General features: G+C 45.2%; 1 protein-coding gene across 1 annotated transcript in view; it reads right to left on the bottom strand.

Moving 5' to 3' along the window:
* Positions 1–23,690, bottom strand: part of Pio (zona pellucida domain-containing protein piopio) — a 61,674-nt gene that overhangs the window by 11,640 nt on the left and 26,344 nt on the right. The window contains exon 4 of the mRNA XM_071795837.1: positions 19,083–19,297. Within this exon, the coding sequence (XP_071651938.1) occupies positions 19,083–19,297 (215 nt within the window). The remainder of the gene's footprint in view (positions 1–19,082; positions 19,298–23,690) is intronic.

The following is a 23,690-nucleotide window of genomic DNA, read 5'->3' on the forward strand; positions in this document are numbered from 1 at the left end:
AAACAGGAGAGTGCTAACGGCACCCGAGGGAAGATGCATGCTAAAACGTCGTCTCACTCGCCTGCATCCGCCGCCGAGCTACATGCAGCCGTTTCGCCGACCAGGAAGCTGCGAAATATTGTAATTATAATTCATGCGCACGTAGTAAACTGTCACGGCAAAGTCCCGCCGTCCGCGTTGCATCGCCGCCGTGCCGTATGGTTCCGTTCATTCCTCATGACGTCGGTCATATGCTAACAGAACGTTCGTAACAGTACGACGCGCCTCTTACAAGAATTACGTCAGCGGCGCGACTGGCGTCTGGCCAAATTCGCGATCGCGAACCAGGAAGCCCGCTGGACGAAGGTCGTCCAAGTACACGACGGAATGGAATACCGTCTAGAAACGGAAGTTATAAACGCGGAAGATATTAAAGCGACTTTACGAGTGTCTCGCGTTAACGAAGCCACCCGTATCTTTGCGTGGGTAAAGGATCAGTCGGCGTAGGAAGCGGAAAAATTGCGCGGCACCTTTACCGCAGGTAAAGGGTGAAAAGTGCACGCCCGCGGCATACAAATGTCCGTATTACATTGTTAAATATTAAAGGATAAAATTTAAACCAATATCTTGAGTTAAATAACATTCTGTTACTTTTAACCAGCATATGTGTGTCAAATATTATTTGTTGATAAGTATACAAATTGACCTGTCGAAACTATCGGATGTCTCTTCCACTGCAAATTTTTCGATCGACACATTTCCTCTCCTAATCAAATTTTAATTTAAGCTTAGTCGCAAATATATGCATTGTTAAATATTAAAGAATGAAATTTAAATCAGTATCTTAAGTTAAATAACATTTTGTTATTTTTAATTATCATATGTGTCGAAAAATTTATTATTTTAACATAAACAATATTTTAACTATACTGGTTTACTTAAATTAACGACATATTGAGTGGGAGCAGTGGCGACTCATAGGAATGGTAAAAAATGACTCGAACTGACAATGAGTATAATTTGACACTACCAATTTAACAGTGTATAATCGTGCCGTCGCTATTCGCGATCGCAATCGGGATGCAGTGGTCCGATGGATGGCGTGCGCAAGGTGCATACGTTACACCGCGCTTTATATTTACGTCCCGTCGGGGCGCAATAAAAATGTATGTATACCGTAACGCTAATTCCAACGTAAACCAGGAAGCCGCTAAACTTCTTATTAGCCGAGGCAATTTCCTTCCCGGTGCCGCAACCGCGACGCGCGACGCGATGCAACCGACAGGAGTGGAGGCCGGGACACGACGCGTGCATGTTCGCATGCGTGCAAACGGGGCCTCCTCTGCCTTCTGTCTTTCGGCCTATGATTTACGCGAGGGGACGATCGTGCCGCACGCTATAATGTCCCTCGTCCGCGGACCGGGAACCGGGAGAATCGTTTCCCCCGTGCCTCGAGCGACTAACGGGACCCCGTGATTGGAAAATCACGGGTTTTTCTGCGCTCGCGGTCGATGCGAGCGCGGAGTGAAAAATTATTGCGGGTGCCCGATCTACTATCTCGCGGGAGAGACCGGAATCCGGGCGAGCGGAATTTAGCGTTATTTATCAAAGCGTTGCTCGTGCCTAAGAGAGAGAGAAAAAGAGAGAAAGAGAAAAAGAAAGAAAGAGAAAGAGACAGAGAGAACGGAAGAGAAGTTCCGTCAGAGGATGGATGCAAATGCATCCTCCGTCCGGACTCGCCCTGCCCGCGGGGCACTTTGTGCACTTATTACGATACATCTCTCGCGGAGCATTTCTCGGGTTCGACGGCCGGTCAGTTCAGCAGGCGGCGGTGGCGGCCGAATGCGGCTGCAGCTGCAGCCGCGGCGTGCATCGGTGCACCGCGCCGCTCCGCTCCGCTCCCTCGCTCGTCCCCCCGCTTTCCTCTCACGCCAGCGACGTACGAACACCGGCGGTAACCCCGGGTGATGCCTGGAATTTTCGCCTTCACGACAGGTAACGCGTCCGTCATCGAGAAGATTGGATTGATCGTCGATTGACCTTGCGACTTTTCCCACAGCGCGACTCCGTTTCTCGCGTGAGAAGAGCGCGCGGGCCGGGATCGTCTTAACCCTTTGCGGTCCTACGTCGAGTTGGATTCGACACACAACGCGTTGCGTGGCCTATCGCATAATAACCTCGGGCGAGTAACCTTTACACCGATTATCCAGCAAACTATACTTTTGGGACCTATATACGCTGTTAGTAGTGTCAATTTCAGTCATTTTTAATCATTCCTATAGGTCACCACTACTCCCAGCTTCTACTATGTCATTAATGTAACTAAAAACTAACGGAGTTAAATTAATAAATTTCAACTCGTGTGATAGTTAAAAATAACAATGTTATTTAACTTAAGGTATTTGTTTAATTTTCATCCTTCAATATTTAACTGTGTAAATTCTTCTAAGTAATAAATATTTTTTTTGTTTCACGTTAAATCAGGTTGATGAAAATGGAGGAGGAAATATTTGATCTTCACTTTGCGAGAAGTATAGTTTGAACCGCAAAGGTACGCTTGATCCAAGCCACTGGGAAAGAAAGTAATCGGAAAAACTTGTTAGGTATTTGGTCAATCGCTTCCAAGATATTCGTTTCCAATCGAATTGAAAAAAATCTCCCTCGGCAGTCACGTCGACGGAAATAGCGGTGCGTCAGGAGATGAAGTCACGCGGCGGCCGGGCGGAGCGACTCGGGCAAGGCGGACGGAAACGCGCGAAACGTGAAAAAATGCCGCGGATCGGCCGCGATCGACGGAGCTCGTTACGCGGTCTCATCGAATATTCCGCGCGCGTATTCCCGCGCGGAGATCCTTTTCTCAGACTTTTAGCGTTGGCGACTCCGGATTCCCCGTTCGAAATATGCGCGCATCGACGAGAATAGCCCCGCGTGAATCCGGGAATCGCGGAATCCGCGGCGCCGAGGACTCTCGTTTCATCCTCGCCGAGGGAGAACTCGTGTCCGATGTATCGCCGCGGCACGCAGCGCGGAATTATCTTACTTGCTAACGTCGGCGTCAATTACACGGTAAAGCCGACGATCGGCATCAGCATTGGCATCGCGGTACGAGCTAACGGTCGCGTGCGGCCGGTTAGTTACCTTGTATAATTATCGGGCGCGGTCCGTCCGGGAAAGAGAAAGAGAGAGAGAGAAAAAGAGAGAACTCGAAAAAAATGCACGACAGGTTTAGCAAGTGTGAATGATCGATGAAAGAGAAAGAAAAAGAGAGAGAAAGAGACGAAATAAAATCGTCAAATCGTTATATTTATTAGACACTCTAAAGTCCCTTAAAGCGTAATGACATTATTACAAAAAAGAAAAACAGACAGTATATAAACTGTAATAATGCACATAAAATAAAAAATAATATAATATATATATTCGCAACTTAACTCTCACGATTAGTGAGGACATTTTCCAGTATATTTAAAGAATCTGGTAATTATCGAAGCCTTAAGAGATAGAGTTAATTTCAAAAAAGGTCGTAAGCCCCTTTTTGCTACCTTCCGTCTACCTAACAGATAATAAAATTTGCTGCAATAGCATAACATGTGTTAAAACTCTTTCCTGCGTAATATTGCGGACAAAAGAAGGAACAACGTTTTTCAATCGTGACGGGGATTTGGGATTTATTGTAATGCGTAAGAGAAATGGGCGTCTCCGTTGGCAATCGGTATGGCGTTGCGTGTCACACCGCGGTTTGGCAAAACCGTCTGGCTTTACATACTGGCGAAGTATGTCAATGAAATTCCAAAAGTGGCTCACGACTGCTAATGCAATGAGGTAAGGAACGCAATGCGCGACGTGCATGTGACATCTGGTCGTGACGTAAGGACGCGCTAAGAAAATGACGAGGCCGTTGTCCGTCGGCAGAGACGCTTTTATAACTTCTTGCGTAATGTATGTTTTGCGCGCGCGCGCGCGCGCGCGCGCGGAATGAGACAGCCGTTTTATCGTGCCCCACGTATCGACGTTAAGTAAAAATGTGACTCTTAAGAGTCATTAAAAGGGAATCGAAGAAGTGAAGTTTAGAACGAACCAGATGAATCTTAAACAATCGTGTTACCGCGATAGCGCGTGGGCGGGAAGGGATGTTCGCGTGGAGAAGCAACGAAAACAATGAATTCTAATTTCCAAACGAAAGTCAGACCGTCGACGACGTGGGCGAGGCGCCCCAAAACTGGTATTCGCGTGGGTATAGTCTTTTTACTCGACGAGACATCGCGACCTCCCTCCCCCGCGTGTCCTTGCGAGCCTCGCCCGCCGAAAAGAAATCGAGTTTCGCCCACAGTCGAAATTCCCCTCGAGCGAATACCTAAATCGGATCTTCCACAGGGGAACACGCTGCCCCCTTCCCCCTTCGAAAGGTATTATAGATACCGCGAGGTTAATCCACGCGAAGCTAAACTATACCCACGTTTCGACACGAACCGCCTCTTGCCATCGAGAAGCTGACAAAGTCGCGATTTTGCAACGCACTCGCGCTTTCACGCTGAACGGAAACGTCGGCGTCATCGACGTTTTTGGATGACCGACGTCTTTCCGAGGAATGGCCTTGTCGCCGCGACACGCAATGTATTTTTGTCGCTTTCACGCTCGACGTGCACCTGCATGGTGGTTGCTCGCCTGGGCGAATATCTCTACGTTACCGCTTCTAATGGACTTACGAAAAACGATCGTCAAAACTCGGAATCATTGATAAAACAGCTTTGATAGGTAAATCAAATTACCTATCAAAGGTATTACCTTTTTTTTTTTCAAAAGTGTACATATCATTTCATACGAGATCGGAGAAAGGTGCGTGTAAGAGATTATTATGAGAGCACTGAGAGCGTATCTCCCTCAAATATCATCTTGATCGGCGAGTTATCGCAGTTATAATTATCTAATTATACCTTACTTCGTAACATCCTATCTGAGCTACCCATCGAAACTACAATTCCCTTGAATCCTCCGATCCTCCTTACTTCCAATTGCCTTCTCCTATCACGAGGCAGCAAAGCAGGCACGGGCAGTTCGTCATCGCGTAAATACGGCTACCGTGGCATCGCAACAACCTTCTCCTCCTCCTCCTTCTTCCCTCCCTCGAAGGGAGGTCCATGGAACACGGAAGGTAAGTGGAAGCGGAGCTGAAGGAAAAAAATGGATTCAAGTTCAGGGCAAGAAACGAGTTAACGACGAAAAGGAAGAGTAAGGAAGAGGAATATACGCGAAGGGATACCGCGCCGCGCCGGCGAGCCGCACACAGCTTAATGACGCGAGAAGCTCGGGGGAAATGATTTCAGCGTGGTCGTCGCGATGATTATTCTCCTTCTTTGTCGAGTCTTGTCGCTTTTCTCTCCGTTTCTCGCCGCTTTTTCCGAGATGACACATCTCTCGCGCGATTTCGCTCCGTCCTTTGCTCACCTTTCTCACATTCTATCCCCCTCCTCCTTCAGTTCCGTTCGGCATACTTGGAGTAAATGTCCGTCTCCCCGTTCCTTCCTTCTCATGCTTGGATCTCGCGATCGGCTTGATGATTTTTTAATTCGCCTCCAGGATCTTCTTAAACCCTCGTCCTTTCAGCAGAATGACGCGTGATTCTTGTATGAATATGTATGAATATATATGAATATGTATGAAAATACAGATGTACGTGTTTTGCCTGTTAGCAGGCAAACGTCGATGATCTCACGATTATTAATACGTCTTTATGCGATGTCCTCGTATGAATGTTATTAGACCGGATTACCGTTATTCCAACGCTTGAATAATGATCGTGGAACGCGACAGCTGCGACCAACATTATGCGGCTGGTCAAGAAAAACACTCGATTCTTTTTGAAACGAAGTCAAACGAGCACTCGACGTTCCTCGTAACTAGTGTACCGGGCAATCATTCGCAGGCAAACACTTGCAACGCGTCTCGTACTCGAGCAGCGCGTTTATGGGGTCCCTCCTCCCCCCCCCCTCCCCCGACCATCGGCCGCTGCTCTCGTTGTCCAAGAAAGTACGCTTACGAGATTGGTTACCAACGACCTTGGTTATCTACGCTTATGGCATTTAAAGCGGCGACTACTTTTCGTTTAGACACGCGGGCTCGTATAACTGCGCGAAAAATGCAACGCCCGCAACGAACGTTTGTTACAGAGCCTGCGCACGATGATAAGATTTGCTTATGAGCTCACGCGGAGAACGAGATTTACCTGCGAAAATAATTACGTTCATTTCCTACGTTCGCCTGACTATTCTATAAGCGATCGCCTTGGGAACGTGCGAGTGGCTGGAGTGTAATCTGCAAAATCTTTTAATTACGAAAGCAATTTTTATAGCGTTTCATTCACCAACCTCAGATTTCGTATCGCTGCGATTTCAATAATCTTCTTAAATCTATTCAAATCTTGACAAACAAAATTCTCTAATGTTCTCAACATTTTGATTCAAGTTTACAAATTACAATAAATCTAGTTATAATCTGGATTTCTTAGTTCTCTCTTACTTATACGTGAAAAATATTAAAAGTTTGTTTCTAAAATCAGATTTGGTAAAGTATCAAAAAGAAATAAATGTCTTCTTGGCACATCTTGACATTATATATTATGTAAAATTTTTATTATTTTATTTTCAGAAAAATACAATGAGAAAATAAAATCTGCTACAGTAAGGTCAATAAAGAAACTATCAATATTTAGGTGCTGAAAAGATATTCTTTACAATAAGACATAATTCATTAAAAAATCTAAGTAAGATTTATTTAGAGAACTAATAGCACTTTGATATTAAAAAAAATAGCATTTTCAAAATAATAATAAAATCGAAGAAACGAATTCGACAGAAATTTTTTAACATTTCTTCTGACAAAAAGATACTCTTTTAAAGTTTCTACGTTTGAAAAATTTTCGCAAATGGCGGACAGTACATTATTTTCCTTGAAATATCTAAAGCAATTTATCATTTGTAGATTCTTTTTTTACTACCGCACTTTGTGCAGCACAATTTATGTGAAGCTAAAAGACCCTTGCTCTGGGCCACGCAAGATTGGCGCGCAACCTCGCAAGGACTCTGCGAATAAGGAAACCGGCGAAGGCAGCAGGTTGCCGGAGGAGGGAGGGGGAAAGACTTCGGTAAAATCGCCATAAACGTTCCGCGTTCTATCGCTCCGCGATTTCTTTCCGGCACTCCTCGCAGCGCGGCTGCGAGCGAATTCTTCGGGATAACAAACGCGCGGATCGAGCCGGTCGGAGTCATCCGACGCGTGGTGCTTCTTCGAGAAGAAGCCGAGGGGGCACCCGTGAGTTATGCCGCGCGTTTACGAGCCGCGCCCGCTTTTCCCAGCTCGCATTTACGAGCTCGCGAATGCCAGTAGCGGGCTCCTTCTTCTACGCGGAAAACATCCTCGCCGGGGGATTCGCCCGCGAGATTGAATGGCCGTTCCCGCGATTATTTACGGCGCATGCCCCACCGGGAGACCACGCGGAAACCCCGTCCGCGCGGGCATCGGTATTGAATAATCGTGGGAGAGATCCCGGCCGTGATTCGAACGTCCCCCCGGTTCTCCCGTTCTGACTGTGCACTTCCTGCACGCCCAAGATCAGGCATAAATCCCAGCTATGAACGTCACGACGTATAACTTAATCCCTGAACCTCGACCGCGGCTGGTCGGGTCGAGGTTTCTGATCTTCCGGATAGGCTATCCGGATAGCGGATTTATGGGAAACGTCTATCACACCGACAACTATGGGAGAGAGCCGGGGTATCCGATAACGTTAACGCGCGAATGAAAACCTCCTCCTGGGTCGTCCATGTGATTTCACGGATAAACGCTATTTATTTGGGCATATTATCGTGTAGAGTTACCCTCGTAAACTCAGCGATACGCGCTCTTTCCCGAAACGATCGTTTAGCCAACGTTTCCCCGATGATAAACGCGAAATAATAAAGTGCTTATTTAAGTTTCGATTTTCTGGGCGAGTCAAGCGAGACAGACTCGTTCCGAGGATCTCGCTCGAGAGGCGTACAAGCCTGTCCGGTGAGAGATAAAGGCCTTAAAAAGAAGCAGAAAACGCCGGAATGACGCTCGGGGTCCGGTATTCCGGATAATGCGGCACGACGCTCGCGGTCTCGGCGCCGGCATTGTCCCCCTCCCCCTCCCCACCCTGGACCCGTCGTCGGAGCGACGAGGATCGATGGCACTGGAGCGCTGCCGGATAGAAAAGAGGCGCCGAGTCTCTTCGGTAAAAGAGGAGACCGGTCTCGCCGCGGTGTTACGGGCGAGTGTATCCTTGCGAGCAGCCGTCCTCAGCTGGCTTTGAGAAAAAAAAAGAAGTCAGCCGAGGTGCCTGCTCGCCCTCAGTCAGAGGTCAACGAGGTTGAGAGGACGCTGATCCAATACACTCTCAGGAGCACCGCGTGCCTATGCACGCTAGTGGCTCTCATCGAGAAAGGACCATCTCCCTTTTCCCTTAACTAAAATTTTCCCTCAAAAACTTGTAAGAAATTGACGCCTTATTATTATACGATTTATTATAGTCTATCATTAAATTGTCACGGATCAATGATTTATGTAGCAATTAAGATAAAAATATGTCACGTTTGCCTGCTGCTTCGAGCCACTGTCGCTCATTCGACACGTCGATTTATATAAGTGAAAGTTAATTAGAATTGTCGATCTAATCGTTTCGAAGTGACGCACGTCGAATTTTCCATCGGGTTAATGGAAAGTTTACAATCCTGCATATAAATTCGACTTAGACTGCAGAACAATGGATCGTTTAAAGAGGAGTTGTCGTAGTGGACGCAGCGTCTCTCGGCATTACGTACCCGCCGTGTGCGGAAAGCGGGCGGCTTCTTCTCCGACCCTTACAAGGTTCGCAGAACCTTGCAGTCGTCACGTATGCAACAGTGATTCTCAATCTCGAACGACGTCCACGAAGTATGCCTGATTCACATTTTTCGCGCCAGCCTTTCCTACCGTCTTGCCGCTTGTCCACGTGCATTAAAATAAATTAATTGGATTTTTTTAAGCTGAACCTTTCGGGACTGAACGTCATGTTCAAGCAATTTTGCGTCGCGTCGCGAAACTCGAGCGTCAATGATCGTCACGCGGAGAGGATGAGAGGGCACTATACACGACGACTGATACGGATCTCCGTTCGTCACTCCTCGCAATCTTCATTTATCGCTTACGCATCGTGAAGTGAATCGGTCTTTTCCTCCCGGCGTGGCGCGGCGGGTACGGCGAACCCGTGCCGTCGTGAAAACGTAACGGACGGCGTAACGGTGTTACTATTAGAGGCCGTAACGCACCATGACAGAAACGTTGTCCGGCGTGCATTAAAATGCCGCGTGCGACTTTTTCTGCCAAAGCGCAAAAGAGAGGGCGGAGGAGGGGAATCGTTACAGCGCATTCGAGTGCACGCGGCTGCTTCGGGCCGAGATACACCTCGATGTAACAGCTCGTTCCGATTTTATTCCGCGGACGAGAATCAAAAAACGGAAAAAAAGCACGGGATGTCCGTTAGCTGTGTTAGCTGAATCTGTCGGGCGCATAAATCATACGTAAAGTGGCCGTCACGACGGTCGTTGTCTCGTCATTACTCTGCATCTCGCAACGCGACGTTATCGGGGGATACTTTTTGCATGCCCGTGTTACGTCCGCGTCTACTTGTGGCACTTGACGCATCGAGGTCTCTAACTGTTAAAAGCAGAAGGAACGCATTAATCATAGAATCGTTAAATTACAATCATTACGAAATCAGGGTGCAAAACTTAACTTTACCGTTGCGAGAAATATTATGTTATTATTGAGATTATTGAGATATTATGTTATTATAAATAGCGACCGATATAACACGCAGATAAATATCGAGATTCTCGTCGGGCGGGACTTGTGTCTATAATAATAATAATTTCCGCGAGTTCTTTTCATACACTTCGTTTTCTAGTTTTCAAATCAGCGCACTGATTACTGTTCAATTGTGAAACGTAATTTCGCCAAGGCTAGAAATGTAATTTCCCATTAAGTATTGAATTGATGTACAATTATATATGATACTGGTGCTAAATGGGCACTTTACGTGTTGTTATATTTATTATCGCAATCGCGTCCCAATTGTAGCTATTGTAATTGACTATACTTTTCCAATCTACGGTAAGATTCTGAAAAATAATAGGCGCATTAACAAATTTAGCGACGTTTTAATGGGCGGAACGAGAAGTCGCGATCGATTAGTTTCGGGCGAAACGAAAGAGGTGAAAGTCGACCATTAAATTCCCAGGTTCCAAAGATATACACCGACGCGACGCGGCATGTGGGCAAGGTAATCGCGAGATGACCACGTTGCGCATCAACGAGTCCTTTCTCACGACGTTTCCTTACGCCAATGATTATACGGCGCGTATAAGGGTGCAAAATTATAGCCGCCCATGCTTCAAGTGACGTTGATCCCCGGAGAGACTTTGTTTGTACATTTTGCAGAGTATCACGCGCGCTCTTACACGTTCGTAATCTCCGATGTCTAAAGTCTGTACTTTGTCCGTCGGAAAAATTGTAAGCGAACGTTGTTCGGACGTCTATGAAGCATTTAACCAGGAATTACCATATCTAATTTCCGTTTTCATACGATATTCACAATCTCGTTTAAATATCTCAAATCAAGATTTATTTTAAGACTTTAAGACATCAAGGACAATCAAGTTACGGGAACGTATACTTAATGTCTCCCGCGGACGATCTAGAATTAATGAAAAATCTGCTTCGGCATGTAACGCGAATTAATTCAACGCGGAAACTTTCCGAGTCTTCAAGTTTAATCGTCGATCGCGCCGCCGCGCCCGTAAAGTGGAGTATACAACCCTTAGAAACGATAAGTCAAGCAAAAAGAGCTGTCGCTAAGGGAAGCGAGACCAGCGAGAGCGGGGTAAAAGCGGCGTGTAATTTCCAAGCCTCGGGGCTACGATTTTACGATTTAATTGGGCCTCGAGGAGAGGAATGGCGGGTTCGCCTGTAACCGGTGGTTACCTCACTACTAGGAAGATATTATCCGGCCTTTCTGTATCCCGCGCGAGCGCGCAGCGCGAACGCGCGGGCAAGGGCACCGTTCCGTGCGCCCCGGCTTAATGGCGGTGGTGCGAGAGGACGTGCCGCCTGCTGCGTAGACGGATACGATGCCGGGGTATACCGGCGGATTCCGTCGGCAAGAGACGGATGCTGCTTCCCGTCGAACAATAACAACGCCTCAGACGAGACTTATTGGCCTTTTTAATTATCTCGCCACGCCAACCGGATGGATGACCATCAGCGAATATTCAACGTTCATAGTGTTCATACCTCACTGTTTACGTTTCCCCGCAGAGACGCGTAGAGATTAAATTCAATAACTTGCACGACGTGTGTGCGTGCGCGCGGCAAACTTGGTTATTTATCAAACGAATAGCTCTTTACGTGTAGACGCATGTCATCCACTTATCTTTTTTATACATCAGCTACTTTTTGCTTAAAGAACTTATACTTAGAAAATTCCTCTCTTATCTCTCTAACAGTCTCGGGTCCGCGACATCGTATTAATTTGAATAATGACATCGATCGCGGTGAAACGTGAATCGACGGGCGTTCTCGAGCAAGTGCATCCGGGTGGGAAAAACGCCGTAAAGAAACGCCCCCTGAGGTGGCTGGGAGAGCGGGAAAATGGAAATGGAAATCGTTATCTCGATGTTGGGCAACGCGTTCCGTGAAACTTCTGGGAAACCGTGACGCGCGGCTTTCCGTCGAGAAACGAGATCGCGATTTTATGGGCGAAGATACACGAGAACGAGAGGTAAGAGAGTGAGAACGGCGCTCTCGACGCCATCGGGCGAAAGCTAAACGCCACGCGCGCCGCGGAGACCGCCGCGCCGGGTCGTTACACGCGTTACGCCTAATGCGATACTCGCGATAATCATACCCACGCGAAGCTCGTACTCCCCGGCGAAGCCCTTCGAAAGCGGCCGTCGCCCGCGATGATCGTTACGCGATCGCAATAAACTCGGCCCGATTAATCGCCGGCTACCGCGAGCGCGCGCGCGCGCGAGCGCGTGTCTGCGGCGCGTATGCAGCTGCAACGCGATGCATTTGCAAGGCCGTAGTCAAGGACACCGGCCCGGCCGAGGCTGCGCTCGGAACGGGATGCCAGCGACGCTCTATGCCGCGAGCGAGCTTCGCGCGCGATTCGCGCTTAACACGCGACACACCATGATTTAGCGTATATATCCACGCACGACCGCGATATCCTCGCCGTTCCCCGTCCTATAATTCCGCCGCCCAACGATTCCGTTAACGATTTTTACGACGCGAGAGTGATACACGCCGCCGCCCGGCGATGTATCATTCGCGGGGATCGAGGGACGGCGGTAATAATTGAATCGCATCAAAATTAGCCTGCGACCACACGTGACGGTTACATGGGTCCGTGGAATAAATTTACCGGGGCTATTGAACGGTCAATTAAGAGCCACCGTAACTATTAATCCCGATTAATTTTAGCGACGGCGGCACCGTGTTCGCTCGCTATTGACACCGTTATTAAGAGATGACATAATCTCTTTTCATATCTCTTCTTTACGGACGACCGATGTCGCTGATGAAAAATTTATGCGATTTATCGTTTAGCCGGCACTACGCATCGCGCGATTATAACATTGCTAAGGTGCTGCATATTGCAACAAGCATTCCTGAATTATTCGCGTGCAATTATATCTAACCTCTGTTCTCTAAATATTAATAGCTCCATTATTAGTAATTCCAGAGTAATAACGTATTTAAGATCTTTTAACCACATAGTCATAACTTTTTTATATACTTATGTTGCACTCAGCAAATAATTACGAAAATGACAGGCGAGAGTATTTTTTTTTTTTTAAGCGTATGTATTTAAGTATTTTTACGTTTGCTAAGACAAACGAGACAAAGTCTTTAAATAATCAAATTCGTTCCGGCCGTACGAGTGTGTATATCTTGTAGACTGTAGACGTTTCTTCTTGTTAACGACATGCCTTAAATTAACATCATTCGTTAAGTTGAAGTTTGTCTGTGCGTTCTAAATTAGTCAGTGGATTTTCTAACGGAACGTCAGCAGATAAATTAAGCGCATAAAGTCCGGGTAAAATAAACGCGCGCGCCGCAGGTAGGCGGTGCATAAACGGCGAATGCGTTGTACGCATTGTCGAACTGGTCTGACTACCTCCGGCGAATTTTTCCCCCGCGATTTGGTATCCTCTTTGGTCAGAGGAGAGTTACCGAGCTGATTTTACGTGCGTAAAGATCATCGGCCGTGATACGAATCCTCTTAAGGCGAAAGCTATTAAACAGAACTTGAGCGAAGAAAAACAAACAGCCCGTAAAAATCAAGGATACTCAATATATTTCGGAGAAAAAAAAACGGGCGAGAAGTAGAGAAAGGAGGCTCGAAAAAATCAAATTATATAATAACGAGTCTACCTACAAGTGGTCCACCTTTTTGAGAACCGAGAGAAAGTTTGCGATTTCGACAGACTGACCAATTTAAATCTCGCGTAGCCATTTCTGGCGAGAGACGAGGCTCCCTCTCAGCGAAATTTCACATCACGATTACCCTCGGCTAAAAAGCGAGGCGAAATTTCTCGCCGACCACATTAAAATTATAATCTGTGTCTCGGTTAATAACAAATTCAACTTCTTTCAACTGTTATTTTGCAATAAATAGTTATATATATAGTTGTAATGTTTTTATGTAGTTATTTCTCGTCCTGTGCCGATTAAAGCAAAAATATATATTCGCATATGTTTTACATACATTTGCGGCATATATCTTAATGATGAACCTGTTTCGCGGAACTTCGGGAAAAAGCTATGAGAATTTATATAAATGCCAATATGCACTCAAGGATACAAATTAAGCCGGCCGCAGACTTTTACTTTTACGATACTGGCGTGGGCAAAGCTCACGTCATTGCCTTTAAGATAGCAAACCGGCCCACTCGATGTTCAACCCAAGTCCTCATAGCCGATAGTAAATTTGCAAATGGAGGAAGAAAAAAAAACGTAAAGCCTCGTAAAATTCATAAGAAGGCGATTTTACATCTCAATCCTCGCGGATTTTATTGCCAGCCTCCAACGCGAAATTATTTATGAAGAGAGTCTCGGGAGGTTTCGTGAGAGCTAGACGAATAAATTGATATGCGATAATGCAGATTTGAAAAAAGCGTCTGTAATTTCTTCCTGCGTAATAATGCAAGAATTTTTTATAATCGGGATTTCTTAGGTGGATGGATTTATCGGACAATAATGATAATCGAATTTTATACGTGGAAGAATTTGATAGCATGACCGCTCGTAGGTTTTCTGTGCGAGAAGTCCTTTATTGCGTAAGAAGACATCGAATCACGTGTATGTACATGAGAATGTGCACTTGAAGACAATTACGTAAGGATCGCGCTTGATCGCCATAATAGCCCCCGCCTCTTCTCGCGTACCATTTTGCTGGAGCTCATCTTACTTGCGCAAAGAAGGGAAATAAACCGCACCTGATTTCAGACATTCAAGTTATACTTGTAAAAATTGTTATTAGTTTTCTATTTTAGTGACAGCTTTTCTCTAATTGAAGTCGATTTGTTTTAATTTAAAATAACAAGGCATTGATTATTTTCGAGTCATGAATGACTAGAAAAGAAGAAATTCTTGCGAACTAAGATGAGCATTAAACGAACCAATAAACAATAGAATTATACTGTTTGTCTACTTTCAAGTAGACAGTAGTATTTTACTTTAACATAATTTTAATTCGAAAATAAGGATACATGAGAAAATTGGAAAATTGCAAAAAGATGAAGATTTTCGGACATTCTCGCCAAGGAAAAATCGACTTCAAAAAGATATTCTGATATTCCGTCTGATATTAAAATCGCGAGTGCATTGTAAAAACTAATATTGTATTTTAACGTTACATTCGCGCTTTTTTGTCCAAACATAGCAAGTTTGTGCGAGAACGCCGAAGTTGTATGACGTCGATTTAACGCACACGTGCGAAAACGAACGACGCGTGTATACCACGGCGCGACTGCCCACGATGGTACGCGTTCGCGACGCCCACACCGGGTGAAAGATCCGTCGAGAATCACCGGGAACCGCTCGTATACGCGGAGGTCAAAGACTCCCCCTCACCTTATCCGACCTCGTCTTATGAGCGAGCGGCCGCGTCGTACCGGCCGCGAATTATTGTTCCCTTCGGCGTGCCAGCCCTTAAATTATGCAGCCTCTCGGTGTCGGCGGTAGGTGTTGCTGCCATTAGACGCCAGGGAGAGAGAAACCAGTATCCCCCCCCGTCGGGAATCCGTCGTCATCGTCGTCGTCGCACCTTCGCCCTTCCGAGGTGACTGCGGGTGACGCGGGACATATTGTACGTTGGTAAAATAAAATTGTCGAATGCACGCTCAGGTGCGCTTGCACCAAAGCTAATTCTCGACGCCGCGCATCGCGCGATTCACGTTCGGATACGAATGCAACGACAACAAATGTGCGAGTCCGGTGAATTCAATTCGTTAAAGTAATGATGCAATCTGTGCCGCTAATACAGACGGCCCCCGCCAATCCGTCGTAACAAATAATTCGTTGAGATCAAAACTCGAAAGAATGCTGCTTCAATCGCAGCTTATTAGTTTAGCGAGGAGTACAGACGATTAAATATATTTCTCGATTACGATTTATGTAAGGTCATTATTGTCTGCAATTTTTCGTATATCTTCGTAATTAGGCTCTTTAGGTGAATAATAGTGTTGTTCAACATAATTTTATAATTTTTAAAATGTTAAAAATGTTTTTCAAAGAAAAGTGTTAAAATCAGAAAATTGCGCCAAAATTGACCTGTTAATGTAACATGACACACACGCGTATATCGTATATATATCCTTATCGTATTTATTTATTTATTCCGACCGTAGTTGGTTCAACAACGTTATAATAAACGTTAAAAATACGTCTTGACAATTAATATATCAATATAATTTCCGATTACGAAATTTCACTAATACCTTAACTCACCCTATGTATCATCGTTTTATTCTATTCTACTATTTCTAAGTTCCAGCATCCTCGATTGAGTTCACGGCATGAAAAGCACGTTATCGTCACCATGATTATCGCGGCCGCTGAACGTTTCTAATCATCGATACGCCAAGAGGATACCGAGGCGGTTCCGCATCGCCTCGGGATCGGCTCGGCGTCATTATCGGCCCGATCGAAGGAGAGCGAGAACGATTCGTTAAGAAGTCAGCGACTCCGGCGTGCCTTGCATCTGCGTTGCAGAAAAGGAGTAAGGGATGACAGCTGCGAGTCGTCTCTCGTTTCTTCTCTGCCGAAGATATCGCGTTAGTCAGACGCCGAATGTGATTCACAGCCGCGCATTTTACATACACACCCGGCGATTACTGCTGTCCTTGCACAAGAGGTCCGCGAAACGTTCGACATACTGTTTGTGCAGTGTATTTATGCGAGGGCTCGCGGGGAAGCCGACGATTAGAAATCCAGCACATGTCTCTGCGTCACGCGAGATGTTTGCTGCTCCATTATATCAACCCGGAGGGCGTAGACAATTATTCTATAAACGAACGAAGTCACACCGCGATGCCTAAGCCCAGGCAATCGTTCACGTCTCGCGGGAATACGTTTATGAGAGGTATAAATTAGGAGATAAATTTTGAGACTACACTTTAATTACTTGTCCCCGAGATATTATTAGGATGCAGTTTCTAATCTTGATCCGGGAGAATGAATAAGAAAGGGACGTGAATTTATTTACGCAGTAATATCGTCATCATCTCGGCGTTGGACTTACAAGCCGCGATGATTAGATTGTAAAGTCAAGCCGCGTATTTTTAAATGTTTATTATAGGTAAAGGAAATAAAGACCGAGCACCGGCCCGTTACAGACACAAACATGCGCACTGACATAAGGCATAACATAGAACTCAATCGTGCATATTGCGTATAGGGTATGTTAAAATCAGTGAACATCGATTTGATCTTGTCTAATTTGGAAATAATTTTTCCTCGACAAAAACCTTTAATGCATTTGCTTCTGGCAAACGAAGTTTAAGAAGGGAGAAAAAAACAAATTATAGAAAATATTTCGGATAATTTCAAATGAGTTTTAAGCCAGAATCCTCATTTAGAGCCAATTAGAGATATACGAAACATTGCAGATATAATATAATGATCTTACATAAATATCTTGTGGTGCAAATAATCGAAAATACATGATGGCGTTTCCTGACGCTCGCCGTCAAGAAAAACAGCTGCCTAATTAGCCGAAGGAGTTGCGATTGAAAGCACCCGTTCTGATTCCGGTACACCCTGTATATCTCTCGTAACGCTCACAAGAAGAAGGCCGTAAGTCCGGTCACATAACGGTCCAGTTATGGTATGGCGAGGAAACGATCTCTCGCCTCGACACACGATTCCCTCGTTACACGAACGTGTCCTCTACTCCGCCACCACCACCACCACCACCACCATCATCATCATCACACCATCGCCACTGTATTTCCGTCCACCACTTTGCTTATCCCCCCGGCCAATACTAATGCGCCTCGTTTCTTCAAGCGTGTACTCGCGCGTGTATTCACGTCTCAATATTTCCTTTCTTCTTTTTTTCTCATCGCCGACGAACGCGTACGGACGATCGCGATTGTTGCAGCGACCGCGATATACGTGTCGAGATATTCGATCGCAAATAACCATGTTTCTTCCCTTCTCGGAGTATACATTGTAGCTGTGATAATAATAATAATGACATAATGACGTAATAACAATAGTTGCGATAACATTAGGCATGTTAATAGCGCTTATTCGCGTGACTGTTGCGATAATATCGCGCTTGTTACACGGGACCGTCTATCTACGTACAGGATTTCCTTCCTCGAGATATTCGTCAACATCTTTATAACGAATGTTTTTATTCATCTACTTAATTTTTATCACGTAATATTAGCAGCAACAATTGTATTAGCCAATTCGAATAGTCATCCATAGCTAATTCATCGTTAATTTTTTATATATAAATTTTTATTTTCTTGTATATACGACTTTCAACCCTTTTCTCTTTACGATTATACTTTGACAAATAACAATTTTTAATTCTAAGGTCTTTTAAATTGCTGATCCATCGTGATGTTATGAGTCATCGTCTACAATTTACTGAAAGTCACGAATCTATTACTTATATCGTACATATATTTATACATGCATCTGTTAATGTAAGAAATCGTTGAATTTCTAACAAACAGATTTTAAAGTTAATCTTTTATTATCCTCTAATTTTCCTTCATCAAAGGATTAAAAATTACAAGATTTCATTACACGATACATTATAAAAATAATGTATAAACTTATGCAATTTTCTATAGTTTACTTTCAGTGTACGTAACAAGTGCGATTTTAATCCCGATCCGAAATATCGTGATGCCGCGTCAAAATGAGCGCGATAAGTCTAGTTCCTAGTTAGGAGTGTCGGAATGAGCGGGGAAACAGAACGAATGAGGCAATTGCGTCACAAGTCGAAGATTACGGATATCGCCTCCACTTCCACCTCTAATCGAACCCTCTAATCATGCCTTTCGGATAATTTCGATCCGTGTCTGTCATAAAGCAGAAATCTTAGGGTAATTACCGCTACCGATACCGGGAAATTGCTGCGAGGCACTTAAACGGGTGGAGAAGGCGATAAACCGAATTAAAACGATCGGTCGAAGGTGCGGACGGGTGATGCAACGTTATAATGGTTGCCTCTACTCCTGCGCGATAATTCCATGGCGCTTGTTAAGATAATGGGTAATAATCTAATTGGCTCGCACACGATAATTTACGCCGCAGTCGATCGGCACGTATACCATAAACGGGAGGATATCAGTAATTAGAAAAGCTAAAAGGTAACTTAAAGGCTAACTTAAGGATAAATCTGAAGAAATTGGAATGCGTCGAAGAAATATACGCGCACATGATGCACATGCATACATACACGGAGTATCTCTGACGATGTAGATGCAAATGTAGATTCGATTATAGAGGAAAAAACTCACCAGTTCGGTGGGCATGGTGTTGCAGGACCTGAGCGGCAGATTGTAGGTGATCGGAGCGGGCTGACTTCTGTACTCCTGCAGGCAGGTACTGTTTTTCGACAAGCCGCGCGGATAGACCAGACCGTGGAAGTCCGTGTTGCCCTCCGTCGAGATGTGAACGATTATCGACTCGCTCGCGCACTCGATCTGCACGGTGCTCGCTATCGCCGCGGTCGCTGAAACATTAAGATCGAAAAATATTTTAGATATTAATATAATTAATATATAGATGCATATATGAATATGTATGCATGTATTAGATATGCACATTACATTAGCGAATTATAAATTCGAACCGTAAAATCCTAGTGAATTAAACTAATAAATCTAAATTACAAGTCTTAACTATAGCGATGGATCTTATCATCGCATTTAATATCTAAAATCGAATTTAGATTGTAAATGTTAAATTAACATCGGCGTCTTCGACATCGTGTCGATTTCTCAGGCGTCAATAGCGTAACGGTGATTACCTCACGTGATTAATTAATTCGATATCCGTGTGCCGTATTCGTACGCGCCAGATATATATTTGAATGAGCAACGACGCGCGGCGATACGAATCGAATACACCCATCGAACGATCCCCCCGTATATCCGTATCGCCCGGGCATTGTACTCGCCGTACGGTAATTTATCGTTATTTACGCCCGACACGTCGGACGAATCTCAGTTAATAGCTCGGGGTTTAATAACCCCAGTTCACCTGTTACGAATCGCTCTCGATTTCAAGATAACTCGCGAATCGAACAACGCCAGATGCTCTGTTGCGCGAAGCGGGTCCAATTACGTGGAGTCCGACGAGCTTTTTTACGATTTTTACTAAAATTTCCGCCACGAGATTGCTTCCCGGTTTAACGGCACAAATAGGCCCGCCGTAGCCGTCAAGAGTGCCTCTCGAGGCGTATATACGCGGTCCGCAAAGGAAAACGAAATCGGAAGATGAGAAGATTCTTTGATCGGTGCAGCGGGCAACGATTATTCGAGACGAAAGCGAGCGCGCCGCGCAATTTCGCACTTTATGGGAATCATAAAACGCGAAAATGAGCAAAACTTCTGCCGATCGCGCGATCTTTACAGCCGGACGGCAGCAACGCGTATGTATGAGAGCTATTGCTTTCCGTTTAATCGTTTTTCGCGAGGAACAAGCTGGACCTCGTCGACCTTACGCGAACTGTCGCTTATCCTCGCAGATCTCTTCCCCTGGATATCGCGAATCATCGATCTCGGTAACAATTGCGAAAACTTACATTACGCGAAACGCCTTATATATATTTTGGAAAATTCTAATTTAATTGTAATTTAATGCACGCATTCACGTGAAAATTTCTGATTATTCAGTTCTATTATAGCAATATTCTTGAAATACTTTTTCAAACATAAATGCAGAACCGCAAATGCAGCTTTTTACGATATTTTCGACAGTTTACATAATTCGAATCGAAAGTGCCTGAAAAGCGAATCGTTCTCTTCGGTCAATCGATTTTCCGTGGCGAAATTCCACGATATCGATGGAAACTTGTTTGTGGCCGTTGGCTTGCGACTAATTAAGCAATAAAAATGCGATTCACGCACCGAAACGCGTAAGGATTGCTTCTGTAGCGTGAAATCATGCTGCGGCCGCTTGGCGTTGCAATTCCGTATTCATCAACTTCGCGCGATCGCATTACGATCAGCGACGAGAACTTCAATTAAATGTATTACCGCGGCAATGCAGAGCGAGATTGCAGACCCGCGTGGTATTTTTGATGAGCGATGAAAATTAAACACATAGCGAAATGTATGATTATAATTAACAACTCGACGGCTCGTACATCGTTACTACATTGTGGCGTAACGAAATACCACGTCTGATTTATTTCACGTATTACATTTCATTTACGCGCGGAAAAATCGTCCTCTCGTTAGTGCGACGCGGGGGAACATAATCGACCAAATCTGCCCATTACCAGCGGGCGATTAAAACGGCGCTCGTGCACATTCATCGCGTCTAATGAGGCCGCGGATTATCGCTCCAGAAAATTCATTAGAGCCACCTCGAGGCGACGAGGCGGGGAGCGCGGCGCGGCGCGGCGCCGGCGGGCCCCCGCGTGAGTAAATTGGGATGCTCGCATATATGCTTCATCCCGAGCGCGAGTCGTAATGACAATAATCATCGGCGGATTATCATTATCAGCCCGCGGGGAGACAATGATGAGAGAGTTGTGAACTTGACTCGCTGACTTTGTAGGCAGTCACGTCGGGTATACCCGGCAGGCGCTCTCTTCCTGCTCTTGTCGCGAAATGTTTTATCCAGCCATTATCCGTGATGGAAGTATCGCGACGAAGTTACCAATGATTGCTTCCGCGAAAGAAGATACTTTCCGCTAGAATAATCCGAAATGTCCCTCCGTCATCTGTACCGTATACGCGAGTGCGGTTCTTTATATTTGAACTTTAAACGCATTATATTCCATAAGTTATGTTCTACCATGTTTTTTTTTTCAAGTTGCTACTAATTTCAACGTAAATTTTTCTCAACAATTACAAAGAAGCATAATAAGAGGTGTTTAAATATAAATATCAAACGCAACGATATGAAAGCTGTTATATTGAGAAAGTACGTTATTTATATTCACTTTTTACTTTCTCTCATCTGTCCCTCTCTCGCGTCCACGTCTTGGGCAAGGAGGATAATTACGGAAGTCCCAATTCTTAAAAATCGCATTTGACGAACGTTTCCTTGACGCTGAGGTGTCCTCCCTCGTCACTGAATTGAGGAACGACGCCCGATCGCAATGGGAAGCAATTAACGGCACGCGAAAAGCTAAATGCCATGCCGCCGCTCGCCGCTCCTCGCAAACGTTGGGCCCCGATCACCGTTGAAAATATCGAGGTGGGACCCGTCGAGAGAGAATCCCGGAATCCGCGAGGTCGACGACCGGCCACGTTCACGCTTCCACGCGATTTATTTTGGCTTTTCGACGTATAACGGGTTCGACGAAGAAGGGAAGAAAGAAATCCGAGCTTCTTCACATTTCACCGCACAATTGCAGAGAATTCGCAATTTTTTGGGAATAAAAGCCATTGTCGCAACTCGAATTTGCATGAGATTAAATGATATTGGCAAATAATGCTTATCTCTCAGTTAAATGGTTAAATATAGTTTCATCTTCCTACTTCAATTAAATGCATAAATGACACGTTCGTTAATATTAGTCTTGTTGGATGTTACGAACGCGCGAGATATTCTCATAAAAAGATGCGCTAGCTTTAAGTTAAGGATAATCGTATATGACCGCAAAAATATCCCTCGCAAATCTATCATTATATCATTAAGGCTGCGATTATCCGGTATCATCATCTAGAATCAATTTCACAATAGATACCTAAGAATACCACCTAATGACGCGGTTCCGTCACGACATCTCGCGCGCTGCCATTACTCTCGAGCGGAATGACGCGCCGTCGCGCCGCGTGGTCCAAGCCGGGCCGGAAGTCGAAGGTACTTGACCTTTAAGACGTCTCTTCTCGTGCCGGACGACTTGAAAACGCGAATCGCTCGGAACACGTATACACGCCGAATTTCGTCGACGCGAGATAAAGTAAAAATGTTTAACGAGAGTCCCTTCCCGCTCGCGTCGCCTTTATTCGGTTTTCCTTTCTCTCGCGACGGCCGTGTTTGCCTCTCCTCCCCGCCGCGCGCACATCACGTGTGTAACACGTCACTCGGGCTTTCACACACGGGCGCGGTATTCTTTTCTTCTCCCGCCTCTGACTCACAATCAGCCGGGTTCCCGAAGGGCGTAACAAAGGCGCGCTGAAGAAGACGTTCCCCCCGCAATTTGCAAACGACACGCGATCCTCGCTCGCTACGCGACTTCCGGCGTTAGAACGCGCCTTCGCGCGTTTCCCGCTGCGTTCTTTTTTTTCCATCCTGTTTTCGTTGAAATTCTTCATCTTACGCGCTTCTGAGCGAGAATTGCCTGCCGCGAGATCGCCCTGATTGCGGAGACGCAATGAGAGAGCGGCGCGGCGCCGCGCGCGGTGTCAGTTCCAGCGACGTGAACTATATTACCGGATAGTATCGAGTCGAGGATATAGACTGCACGCGCAACGTGTTATCGTTACGAAATGACTGCCACGTGACGTTTGCACGTTCCCTTCTACATTTCGTCCATACGGAGTAATAGCCCTCTCCAGGTAATAGCCTAACAAAGCGACGATGATGTAAATTGAAAGTCGCGTCGATTACCCACGATTATACGTCTGCACAGAAAGAAAAGAAGCGTCAAATCAACACTTATACTCATATGTACGCAACAATCTATAATCTTCTTACAAGAATTTCAACTTTTTATTCAAACTTTTTTTCTTGGTTAAACTATATAAATGACTTTTATTCAAGCAAGTTTTCTTTACGCAATATAATCTCGTTTTCTTTTAACGCCATATAATCTCATTTCAAGATTATAGATTGTTTCGTATATACGAGCACATAAATCTTGATTTAACACTTCTTTTCTTGTCTGTGTGGTCGCGATTTTTCTTTCGAGCACCAAGTGCACGAATAAAACTGCAGAACTGCAA

The sequence above is a fragment of the Temnothorax longispinosus genome, chromosome 12, assembly GCF_030848805.1.
Source record: "Temnothorax longispinosus isolate EJ_2023e chromosome 12, Tlon_JGU_v1, whole genome shotgun sequence".
NCBI lineage: Eukaryota > Metazoa > Arthropoda > Insecta > Hymenoptera > Formicidae > Temnothorax > Temnothorax longispinosus.